Source organism: Pseudopodoces humilis, chromosome 5, assembly GCF_049639895.1.
Source record: "Pseudopodoces humilis isolate 2021_Gansu_Grassland_sample_001 chromosome 5, ASM4963989v1, whole genome shotgun sequence".
Classification (NCBI taxonomy): Eukaryota; Metazoa; Chordata; class Aves; order Passeriformes; family Paridae; genus Pseudopodoces; species Pseudopodoces humilis.
In genome coordinates this window covers 36,004,343-36,017,882 of record NC_142204.1, presented here as the reverse complement: position 1 = coordinate 36,017,882, position 13,540 = coordinate 36,004,343, and the positions used below count along the sequence as shown (strand labels likewise).

Genomic DNA, 13,540 nt, shown 5'->3' with positions numbered 1-13,540 from the left:
CCACTGCCTGCCAAGACCAGATTTGGCTTGTTGATGTAGTGGTATGGGGAACAAGAACTGCCAGACTAGTAGAAGCAAACAGGTTCAAATTAAACAGGGGTGTTCTTGATTTGTAGTACTGAGAAATATAGAAAGGTCTCTTTGCCTGAACTGCAGTATCTGAGCTAGCTTGGTAGGCTGCATGGTAATGCTTGTCTCTGATGACAGCAGGCATCTAACAGGAATTTAACAGTGTTTAATTCTCTCAGGCACGTGCTTTCCTCCATGTATCGATTTCTGGTAAGGATGAGCTGTCACCATTCGATGGGTGTGGAGAACAGAGGTCTCCTGAGATAAGGCTGTTCATTATGCTTCCTGAAGAACCATTAAATTTCTATCACTGCAGTGTGATACACTCCTTGGGTAAAGACCTTGTTTTCTGACCTTGTTTCTTCTGTCCTAGGCTCTACTTGTATGATGCAATTTAGTTTTATTAAATCTACAAACAGCAAGAATGTAGAAATATGTTAAGTAGTAATAATTCAGTGTTTTCACAGAATGACTAGGTTGGAAGAGACCTTCAAGATCACCGAGTCCAACTCATGCCTGAACACCTCAACTAAACCATGGCACTGAGTGCCACATCCAATCTTTTTTAAACACATCCAGGGATGGTGACTCCACCACCTCCCTGGGCAGACCATTCTAGTATTTTGTCATTCCTTCTGTAAAAAATCTTTTTCCTAATATCCAACCTATATTTCCCTTGATGCAGCTTCTGTCAGCTGCATGATGACACTCAGTATAATCTGTTCTATTATTTTACCCAAAGTACTGAGGTCAGGCTAACTGGCCTATAATTACCAGTATCCTCCTTCCCACCCTTTTTTTTGAATGGGCAATGATGTCTGGAGAAAGAGACCAACCCCCACCTGCCTACAGCCACCTTTCAGAGTTGTAGAGGGTGATAAGGTCACCTCTGAGTCTCCTTTTCTCCAGGCTGAACAACCATACAACACCAACAGCTGGACTTGTGTTCCAGGCCCCTCACCAGCCTCGTTGCCTCCTCTGGACACGCTCAAGTGTCTCAACATCCTTCCCAAACTGAGGGGCCCAGAACTGGACACAGCAATCCAGGTGTGGCCTCACCAGTACCCGGTACAGGGGGATAATGAGCTCCCTGCTCCTGCTGGCCACACTACTCCTGATCACAGGCCAGGAGCCTTCTTGGCCACCAGGGCACACTGCTGGCTCTTGTTCAGCTGGCTGTCACCAGTACCCCCAGGTCCCTTTCTGCCTGGGCACTGTCCAGCCACACCATCCCCAGACTATAACGTTGCTGGGGGTTATTGTGGTCAAAATGCAGGACTCAGTATTTGGGCTTATTAGATTTCATCTTATTGAATTCTGCCCATCCATCCAACCATTCCAGGTCTCTCTGCAGAGCCCTCCTTCCTTCCAACAAATCGACACACACTCCCAGCTTAGTGTTGTCTGCAAATTTACTAATGAAGGACTCAATACCCTCATCCATGTCATCAATAAAAATATTGAGCAGGACTGGCCCCAGCACAGACCCCTGAGGGACACCAGCCCCAGCACTGTTCACCACCAGTTCTTAACCCAGCACAGAGTGTTCCTGTCCAAGCCTGGGCTGCCAGCTTTTCCAGGAGTGTGCTGTGGGAGACAGTGTCAAAGGCCTTGCTGAAGTCCAGACAACATCTGCAGCCTTTCCTGCATCCATCAGGTGGATCACCTGATCATAAAAAGAGACTGGGTTGGTCAGACACGACCTACCCCTCCTAAACCGGTTCTGGCTGGGTCTGATACCCTGGCCATCCTGTAAGTGCTATGTGATGACACTCAGTATAAACTGCCTCATTATCTTATCAGGTACTGAGGTCATGCTGACTGGTCTATAACTACCAGGATCCTCCTTCCCACCCTTTTTGTGAATGGGCATCACATTGGCCAGCTTCCAGTCATCTGGAGCCTCACCAGTGAGCCAGGACTGTTGGCAAATGATGGAGAGCAGCTTTGCAAGCTCATTTGCCATCTCCCTCATCACCCTGGGATGGATCCCTTCTGGTCCCATAGATTTATGAACATCCAAAACATTTTCATGCAGAATCTCGCAGTGACATGATGACAAATCACACATTCTTACTGCATCACCTGGTATGTATAAGCATTTCTAAAATGAAACATCATTCATATCGCATTGCTTTGTATAAATTTGTGGGATTTGGGAAGCGGTGCTCTATTTTTGAAAACAAATCAATACTGTACCAGTATTTCAATGTGACTGTTAGTATTATCCAGTAATAGCTGTAACAATCTTACAACCTAAAGGCTGTTTAGGCTGGTTCATCTAAATTACTAAAAGAAAAAGTTGGTTTTGTTATGGGAATGTAATTGAAGTACAATATAAATACTAATATTTTGTATTGGTCTGAAATTTGTGTGCATGCTACTTAGTAGCAGACATTGAATTTATGTGTAAATTTGCATTGAGTATGTAAAAAAAGTGTGGAGTATTTTTCTTATAAAAATAATATTCTGTGTATTTTGATTATATTTTAGATGCAGTAATATGTTCAGGATTACCCTTTTACTCTGAAATGTTATTGGCTGTCAACAATTAGTAGGACAGTGACATCTTTCATCTTTTTATGGTGAAGCCTTTTAATATTTGTTCACAACTATATAATGCAATTAATTACAGAAAGTTCTTCAGGTAGATACTGTTATTGTGATAGAGTACATAATACATTTTACAGGACTGTTTCAGTCTTCTTTTTGCCAGTCTGAGCATCTAGTGAACAAAATAATTAAATTTGAGTTTTTAATTTCAGAAACCACATTTTCTAAAAACCCAGCTGCTAAATTTCTCTCTCAGAGTTTTTTCCATTCCTGATTTTTGATTATGTAAGGCTAATGGTAAATTTGGATGCATATGAGATGCAGATATTATCCGGCTAAATACTGTTCACAAGTCCGGGCATGTTTTATCACATGAAGCAATTGTGCTTATTTTATCACTGTGGATGATTTCTGACCTTCAAATTTCTTTATCTTGAATGATACATATTCTGTGTGTTGATTACCAAGAGTGTCTGATAGACTGACAATATTTAGATGTAAATACAGCAGTGTAGGCAGTGCACATTTGTGGTCTAATTTAGCATTGTGTTTGTGACATGAATCACATTTTAATAATTGGGAGGGCAAATTACCAGACAGCTGTCTCAGCAGAGAAAATAAGAATTGTTTGCATTGATAATTAGCATTTCTTTTTTCTTTAATTTTTGCACGTTTCAAACAGAGTTAATTTTTTGGCACTTTTTGAAGGGCTGGAACATGTGTTTGTTTAAAAAGAGGAATAGAACCTCTGGTAGCTCACCAGCTGAGTTGTAGATCAGTGTTACCATCAGTTTTAACTATTAAACTGTTCTAATCTCAACATAAAAGCTTTACTTTAATTTCCCACCCCATTCCATCAGAGTGGGAGGGAGGGAGAGAGGTTGAGCAAACAGCTGTGCCATGCTCAATTTTCAGCTGGTCTTAAAATCACAACATAGATCCTGTAGTTAACTTGGATGAAGGTGGATTAACAACCTTATAATATAGCTTATAATTTAGCTTTTAGGATCTTTTAGGAGGAAAGTTTGCAGTACTATATGATATTAAAAATTGCTTAGATACGAGAAATAAAATCAAAAGTGCTACAGACAATGTAACTCATGCAATTCATGCAGTAAATACTAGAAGATATTACAAATTTTATTATAAAACATGTTGCAAACGAAGACTGATTTAAATTTCTTTAATCTCACTGTGTGACAAAGAATCAAGGAATCTCTAAATATAAGCACAGGATATGGGTGAGGAGGGAACTTGTAGCTAGGTCAGGGATCCATGTTACTCAGATCTAAGGAGTGGTATTTACACAGGTAGAAGTCATAAGATTGTCCCAGTTATTGTTATTTTTTCAGGGCAAGTAACTTGTATGATGCGATAAAGAGATCATCAGTGTTATATTCCAGAAATAGGCCAAGCCATGTCTGCTAAGAAAAGACTGTGTCAAAAAAATGTTCTGCATATTGAGAGGCAAATAAACTCTCAAAGCTGTTTCAAAGGTTTAAAAGAAAACAGTGAAAGGCCTACTTTTTGCCTTCATGAGTGTCCTACTTTTGGCTAGGACAGAGTTAATTTTTTGCAGTAGCTGAAGAGCTATGAGGTTTTATGACCTAGGAGGTTTTTCTGTATTATCTCACAGTCATTGCCTGGGGTTGGGAAAAGGGTCTCTCTTTTGCTTTTGAGAATGATGTTCCTTCCAGTGGGAGAAAATATCATGGGGAAGAGCTAACTGGTATTTGATTACTATCTACTGTTGCTGCTGGCTTTCTTTGTAAATCCTTCCTTTGTCTTACACCTTTTCCTGTTAGTACTGTTGCTGTTACTGTTAATTTTCTTGTCTCATTGCTCTTTCTAGTAAATGGTTCTTAAATCAGCCCATGATCTATGCCTTTCGTGCTCCCACTTGCAGGGGGAGAGGAAAGCAAGTGCAGAATGGTTTTAGCAGGACTAAATTGGAGAGTATCATTCCTAAACCACAACAACAAGGTTTATTGTTGACTTGAGTAGCTACAGAATACATTTTCTCTAACATAAAAAAATGAAAAACGTGACAAAATTTGAAGTACTTGAGGTGTATTTGTGCCTTTTGTACTTAAAATAAACCAGTAAATTATTGTGAGACTATTGACAACTATCTGCCAAGTCAACATTAAACTTTCAAGAAAGAAGAGGTATAATTGTATGCAACGTTTTGTGACAGGAGCAGATTCATTTCCCGTAGAGTAGCTCACTTTCATTGTGACAGCATTTTCACCTGTTACAAAACAGTAAAATCTGTTGATCTTCACATCCACTTGGAATGAAGAGATAGTTACTGATTATTTGTATGGGATTATTCCAGTAGGGCTTTATCAGATGTTTAGGCTTTGTTTGTTTTTCGAGTTTTGAGCTTTTATTTTATTTATTTTTTTTTTTAATGGCTTCCTAACGTGTGTTTGAATGTATGAGCCTCACATATTCTATCCCTTAAGATGTGTGGCTTGAAGGAAATGATTCCTCTCACCTGATTTCATACATACAGCAAAAGTCTGTACATTCCTAAGCCATTTAGGTCATGATTCCTCTAGGTCATGATTCATCTCAGCTAGTTTGGATGAGAAGAATTCCATTCTAAAAATACCTATTTATTTTCTTAAACTACAGAGAGACCACCAAGCCATGATTTTAGACTTATGCAACATTGTCTATTCAGATGAATCCCACTCGAGATTGTCTCACAGACACTGAGTAGTTTGGTATACCCAGTGATGCAAATCTCTTTACAGTTGGAGTGTGACATTGTTCTTTGCGTACATTATTGTCTTCAGACATAATTTAGGCATTAATGAGTGAACATCTGCTCTAGGTAGACACAAAGGCCTTAAATTTCCTATAACAATTATTTCCTACATGTTATCTCAAACCCTTTTCAGTTCTACATTTTCAGTAAAGCTTAGGACTGTCTAGGTATTCCTGTATTTCCAGTCCATGTTATTGTCAGTTAAAGCTCTTTTAACCCTTGAATGGACTTCCATCTTTGAGACTCTTGGGAGTAGCTGATATAGTGCTTGATATCTTAAAATGCAGCTGTATATGTGGTACTGTCAAGGTCTATTCTAGTTTCACTTGAATGGACTGAGACCTAAGATAAGTCAAAAATCAGAGTTTGCTTAGATACTTGTATTAATAAAAGATTTTTAATGTGTTCCAAATGGTGAGGTTACAATCAGTAAATAAAAATATATGGAGTGAGCAGTTATTTGCATTGGTAAATATTGGTACAAATTTCTTGAAGAATGTAAAATTCAGCTTAAATTTTAAGTCAATATACCCGTATTTTGAGAAACTTCTTAGATGATTATTTTCTATTGGCCTGTTTAACATTCTCATGTGGGAAGCACTGTGAGCTGTGTCACTTGGGAGTTTAGCATAATACCAGAATAAATAGAAAATACAATGAAGTAATGTATTCTACATTGGCAGACCAGGAAACAATTTACCCAGAAGGTCTTTCCCAGCCCAAATTTGAACTAGTTTGTGGTGCAGTGATTGTGAGGACAGACTTCTACCATCAAAGGTCATCTTTTTACTGCATGATTAAGACAGCACCACCTACTGAAACTTTTTGTCTTCAAATATTTGAAATATTTTTTTGTCACTTGACTCTTTCTGTAAAAATATTTATAGTGCTTTTGCATCCCCTTTTCCCCCCTCTCTTTATCTCTTTCCCCCACCCCCAATCAGCAGTCTCATTTTGTCAGTTATCTCTCTGCTCTGCAGTCTCTAGTTGTTTTTTCAGCCACATATTTACTTGGATCAATTGACTTAATTGCAGGAGAGCGGTCTGGACATGGATTGAATACTGAGGTAACAGAGCACTGTTTGCAATGTTTGATCAGCACCTATATATAATTTCTTGTGATGAGCATGAGGTTCACCTTTAAAGGCTGCCACTAAACAAATACTGAAAGAATTAATTGGCAGCTTTTGAAGCAGCTGTGAAGTTGTCTGTGAGCATAGGTAAGATTTTTAGCTTCATTACTTGTACCAGGCATTGAGTTAAAATTTTTCTGAAAATGCAGCTGAATCTTTTATCCAATTGAGTTATTTAGCAAGTCTTGACAGATCAAGAGAGGCTGTGTAATTTAATGATATTCTTAAGTTTCAAGAACTTAGATTTATCAAACTGGGGAGTATAAGTTCTTATTTCCAGTAGAGTAGGGGAGGTGGATTTTGGTGTTTCATGTAAGAGTAACTGGCAACCCTTCATTGTGTGTTTTTGTATTTTGAATATGTAAATTGCTCAAAATAGCAACATATGTGAAACTTTGCATGTGCTCCTGTTTGCCATATTCACAGCCTATAATACACAGAGAAAACACCTCTCCTTGGGCTGCATTCCATTCATGGATGGTAGCAAAGTTTTAACATGTGGTATTGCAATATACCAGATTTATCAGTCTCCATAGAGCTACCATATATCAACATACTTCCCAAAGCCCAAGGCCTTTCTCTTCCTGGAAATTTTGTAAAGTGCACTGAAAAAAGTGTTTCACAATTTTTCTGGGATTTTTTTATGTCTTGTCAATCTGGTTAGAACAATAGCTGTAAATGATTAAAACTCCCAGAAGATCAGCCACTGCTCAGACACAGGTCAGCTGCATCTTTTTTTAGCATGCCAATCAAAACTTAAAAGCAAGAGAAATGAAGGCTTAATAGCTCCCTAGGAAACAAAATTTCAAAGGTATGTGGGCTCTCTGCTCTTTTTGATTAGCCTTCCTCTTTCTCATGAGCCTCATAAATAGTTTTCTTACATAAAGAGACTGCTTTGGTTAATGGGTCAGAGCAATTTAACATCCATATAGGTGTACTTGCATTGCTGGATTTAATTGTATTTTCTTGCTTACTCGTTCTATTGTATACTTAGAATATGAGAATATGCTTTCTATATTCCTCTTCATTTCCACTTCAGCGTTGTCTTTCTTTCTCATATCCCATCCAGGTTTTTGGTAGGTTTTGGAGAATATTTGTCTTATTATTCAAGGCAGCTCTTTTTTTATATGTGCAGTGCTATAAAAAATAATACAATATTGCAGGGTTTTTACCATGTAAATAAATAAGGAATATTAATTCTTCCTATTGTTTCTCAAACATTAGAAATATAAAAGCTACACCATACTATTTTCATCTATTTCAATAGTACAGAGGAACATTCAAAACAAGTTTGGACAGAAATGGAGAAACATTCCACCAAAACTAGAGGTAGAATTGATATAAGGTGGAATTTGTCCTTTGCAGCATGTCTGCAGAAGTGCTGTAAGGCACAGTAAAATGTAGATATTTCATAGAAACTTTTAAGAGATTGAATATGTAGCAGGGCAGTTCTGGGTGAGATAACCAAATATCATTTAGGTCTGATGCTCAGTTATGTATCTTGGCACAGAGTACTGTGCATGCAACAAAACCGTCATCCCTTACAACAAATCTTTAGGAGACATCATGTAAAAGGCTAGACTGGACTATCTCTTAAAAATATATATTCTTATGCTTCTTTATCTCTGATAGTCAGTGGCAAGAGAATTGGATGATGGAACAGAGAAGGAATTCCTGTCTGGTACAGGTTCCAAGCCTAAAATAAAATTGTCATGTAATAGCAGCTCTAAATTCTGTATAGAGGATTCAGTCTGTTTGATGGAGGTTGCTATGTAAGATAAAAACTATTTGAGAAAAACAAAAAGATTTGAGTTGCTGTACCATTTATAACAATGGTTTCTGAGAATAGAACAGTCTCATATAAATGTGTGTGAATATATATATATACATATGATTTTGAATTCATTTTTTCTGATTCATTCTGTGCATCAGTGTTAATTTGTGCATTCAGTTTGATGATTTTGAGGCAACTTGCATCCTGCTTAGCAGAAAAGCATTGCAAAGATGTAAATATTAGATCACCCTTTATCTTTTTCTTTAATCCATACAAATCTGAAAATAAATGTTTTAATATGCATTGACTAGAGCTAGGAACAATGCAAACAATTGTAATTCTATCCTCACTGATAATGTGGTGGCTCCACATAGAATTCTGTACTGAAGAGGAGTTTTGCCCTATGAAGAAATGCAGAGGATTACATGACACCACTTGCAGAAATAATACAAATGTTTCAGCCACACATGCACTTAATAAAGGAAATATTTCTAGACTTGTCCTTATGGGGTCACTTTTTATCTAAGTAAAAACCATTACATTGATTAAAAGGAGATGTAAACACTGCAGCTTTTTGTATTGCTGTGAATCAGGCATGTGTTTGGAGGAGAATTCATTTTGTATCAGAATAAATAATTCTGTAGGCAAGCCTCAGTGCTTAGAGATATGTTTTTGGCTCACCAGCTGCCTTCCCAGACTGCTTTTATCTGGTGCAGACAAACCTTTCTATGGCACTTCTATCATATGTGTGTGCAGAGAATAGATACTGGCTTCTTATTCTGAATGCTGGCTAAAAGCAATGTTCCCTGGCATCGCTCTCAAATCCTCCAAGAGTCAACATCATCTTCTTTTTCTGATAACTCTTTGTGTGCCTGATCATAATGTTTGAAGTTAGACCCATAAAGAGAACCTTAATGCTTTCTCCCTGTGGGAAAAGACTACAAAGAAAGATAAGAAGCTTTCATGGTTAGAGATTTTTTAAGGCCATTGTGAAACTATTGCTGTGAGTAAGTTATTAGAGCCATACTGGGGTGCCACATCACCTAGAAGATTCATAGAATCATGTCAAGTATGGAAGTCATACTCCTGATATTCCTGACCTGCCTATCTTCAATGTGAAGCTGAATAATTTTGCAGAATGTTAGTGGTAAGCCTTATCGACCTGAAGGACAGTGGGGTGGAGCACACCTTGCACACGATGTGCCCCATTGCCATTCTCAAGGGAGTCATAGTCTTGATACTCTCCACCATTTCTTTCAGCCAAGCTGCCATCCCTGGGAACACTGATGGGAAAGAGCAAAGGCTGGTTTGTATCTGGGATTTGCTCTAGCTGTACACTGAGATTTACAGATGGCACTTGCTTTTGGTCCTGGCATACAAACGATTGTGTCTGAAACAGGTAAATGGGTATTGTCCTCAGTTTGTTCTCCCTCCCATCCCCAAATTCCCTGGTATAACTGCACATAAACTAGAAGCTCCATTTTAATGAGGAATTAGTACTGAAAATTGCTGTTCTGTCCTTCTAAAATTTGCATGACATCTCCTATCAGTATATCCAGAAATTCTTTAATAAAAACATAACTCTATTAAGCATAAACCATTATCAGTGCAGCTGATAATACCCAGGATGCAATTCAGTAGACTTGTCCTGTAAACAAACCAGAAAAGTTGAAATATGCAAGTTACAGTCATAGTTTTATACCTAGACCTGTCTTAAAATTGCTTTAATGACATGGCAAAAATTGAGACTGTCCATGTGGGTGCAAGAGGATTTTGGAAAAGACAGTAATCTGTTGGGTCTCTAACATAGCCACTTGTCTCCACCCTTGCCAATAACAACAACCACAGATCAGTGTTTTGGTCCTTATGTGGTCATGGAGTTCTAATACATCTGAAGGCCAATGAAAATGGGAAGAAACCTAAGAAAAAAACTCATTTGGTAAATTTTTCTTATGGCTATACAGCAACTTTTTCTATGTAGATTTTGTAGAATCATAAGAATTGACTAAAATAGTAGTTGCTTACAACTCACCCTACCTGAATGTTCTCCTCAACCAGGTTGATTTACAACATCCAGACTGTAAAAATATTTGTGTTAGCTTCCACCAAATATTTAGTGATTGTGCCACTTATAGGAAATTAGTATTATTACTAGTGCTACTACTAGTACTTGGAAGAGGCCTGGGAGCTTGAGGATTCTGGTTGCTTTCTGAAAATCCTGTCAGTGTAAAATTTTCAAGAACTATCTATGTTGATAATAAGGGCAGTATAGAAAAGATAATGCTGGTTAATTCTCAGGATATATTGTGGGGTTGTTCCCCACTAGTCTATCAGTAACCTGTAGCTCACAGTGAAGTAGAAGTTATTTCAGACACAGTTCACCTGACTTAAGTCCACTTGAATTTAGGCAAGTATTTGTGGTACTTAACCCAGAATCTTCATCACCCAGAATGCTTTCCATTGTTTCTCTAGAGGAGGAAGTTACGAACCTCCCTCCCCTAAGCCCCTCATAGTAATTTCCACATAGTGTTTTCCTCATTGTGTTGTTTAGCAAGAAAGTCTAAGGATGTTCATGGTTTGGATAGCTTGCTCCACTTCCTTTAGGCCTGTGCTTGCAGTGTTAAATGCATCTGGAAGACAATTTTGCTATAAGTATCTGATTATTAGAAATTGTTATTGAATTACTTTTTTGTGTCTGTTAAGAAAATAAAATGGTAAAAAAGTTCTAACTCACCTTGACTTTTATATTTGTGGGTGACTTACAAATAATGTATTATTTAGTGTGTGATCATGTTATCTAGGACTCTGGATATTTTATTCTGTGACTGTGCATGTTAAATATCAGTGTAAAATATTGAATAATAAATTTTGTTCCACTGTAATAAAAAAATAAAGAAGAATTGCCAGCCAAGAGCATTTAATTACAGCTGTTTATGTTGAAAAGGCTGAAGACCATGGAACAATGTGCTGAATGGAATGAGCAGGAATTGCCACCCTGTGCTTTGCATGTTAAAAGTAATGAGGGCAGTCCAAACAAAATTATTTGCATTCTGTCCAACTTTGGCTTGAAAACACCATGTAGTTCCACAGAATAACTTAATTGACTAGCATAGTATAATTGCCAGGCATGGGAAGTAATATAATTCACATGTCTGACCATGAAATGAACCAGAGAAACTGCTGGGTTTTAAGAGCTTGGTTTTGACTTATCTTGGCTTTACAATTGTTATAAGCATGAATCCAGATGTTGATCCCTGCAGCAGTATCTCATGTTTCATCTTCCTGCATCCTGGCATTATGGTTTTGTGTATTCTGTGGATCTGTGAAACTGTCAAATGTGGGAAATCACAGGTGGGGGTGGGAATAGGCTGCACCTTATGGTGATATCTGGCTCTATCCTGCTGTGCTTCAGATTCTGTGGAAACAGGGTGAGAAAAGCTATGTGTGCTTGGGAGGGTTATAGTATGCTATTGAATCTGATCTGCTTCTTAATCCAATAAAATCCTAAGTTTATGGAAGATTTTAACAACATAGTTTTAATCATTGCTTCCTATTTTATGGGCAGTTAACGCCTTAGTCTTGTTTTTTATTTCACCACCTTTCCCCAGGATACTCTAAATAATGAACAGAAAAATGGTCTCTAAACATTTGAGTTTCCTTTGGTGAGTCTGTTTGCAATACACTGCTTTATCTGCAAAAGGAGGTGATTCTCAAAAGGTAGAATAGCAAGGAAAATTCATTTGATTCTAAGGTAAGATGGATCAGGCTAAAGTAGTGTCTGGGGTAACAAGTTGTCTGGGTATGTGTTCTCTCATACTGTAGCTTATTGTACAATTGTTTTCATTCCTCTGATTTCCCAAGGCAAATGCATCTTCTGCTTGTTTCTAGTTATTTTTGTAAAGGACTTGTCATTATTGCTTGATTACTCCTTTATTGCTATCATGTTCAACTGCATGTGAGGATAAACACGATAAATGCTGTGGTGTTGAGAATAACTACAATTTTATTTCTTATTGGAGCACTCTGCAGCCAGGGGAAGAAATTGTATCTCACAGGGTACTATGCTATCAGTGCTTCTTTGTATCAATATTGCTCTCTTGATTTTTGTCTTGTTGGGTTTATCTCACCCTTGTGCCTTTCTCCTATCTTGTAACTGGATCACAATAAGAAAGCTTAGGGGTGTGACTTGGCATTTTAAGGAGCATTTTTTTGGATCATTTTTAATGTAGTGTTTTCGTATTGTAGCCAAATAGTCTTTGCTTTTCTCTTTCCTAGAACTTTTCCTTTGCTTTGATATCTGGAATTCACTGACCTGTTCTCAGTGAATATTCTGTGTGCTCAAAGGGATGTAGAGGGGAATGAATGGGACCATATATTACTTCATCCTACTAAATGAGCAGTACTCATTCTTTAGCACATTTCAAGTACTAAATGAAACTCCAGAACCACTTAAAAACAAACAAACAAACACAAATACAACAAGGACAAACAAACAAAACCAGAAAACCAGACCAAAACCAACCAATCAAAAGAAGTCCATCCCAAACCAAAACCATGAAGACAAGAACCACACAAAATCCACATGCACACCTAATGGATCTGTACCCAATAATCAGTTAAAAAGAGTGTCAGAAAACTGTAAATCAATCTTGATGATTTTTTTTTTATCTCAACAGGTCCGCAGTCAGGATGTAATCTCCTGTAAAATGGAAACCCGTGAAGAAAGATACAGATAGCAGTTGGAGTTAAAAGTGGTAGATGAATATTTCTCTTCTTAAGCATCAGCTTTTAAAAACGCTATGGTGATTTGGAAAGTCTCAAGAGTGAACCGCAAAGTTTTCCTCAGCTCAATCAATGCATTTCTTAGTCATTTCTCCAAATCATTGATGTTCAGAGATGGTGTGTGATGGAAAAAAGCACCATGTTTCTGTGTTGGTAGCCCCTGTTTTTTGGATTAGTTTGCTGCATTGCTGAACCGATTTCATTTTGAAGGGCAAGTAGTGAATGTGATGGATTTATCTTCAGAGATGAACAAGCATGGAAGGAATCCAGTAAGTCATAAACTAGAAGATCAAAAGAAGGTAAGATTATTTTTAATTACTTAATTATATTTGAATGACTTGCAAAATTCTTTGATGATTTTCGGTAAAAAATGAGTGTGCATTTGAGGATAAAGTAGCCTGCTATGCTCACATGATATTGCAGTACAGAAAACTCCCTGAATTTGTCTAGCAA

The 13,540-nt window shown here is 37.6% G+C and overlaps 1 protein-coding gene across 3 annotated transcripts in view; it reads left to right on the top strand.

Moving 5' to 3' along the window:
• NAV3 (neuron navigator 3) overlaps window positions 1–13,540 on the top strand; it is a 508,468-nt gene that overhangs the window by 117,284 nt on the left and 377,644 nt on the right. For all 3 annotated transcript variants that reach the window (XM_088054865.1, XM_088054867.1, XM_088054866.1), the window contains exon 2: window positions 12,982–13,386. In XM_088054865.1, coding sequence (XP_087910991.1) covers window positions 13,315–13,386 — 72 coding nt within the window. In that variant the 5' untranslated portion in view covers window positions 12,982–13,314. The remainder of the gene's footprint in view (window positions 1–12,981; window positions 13,387–13,540) is intronic.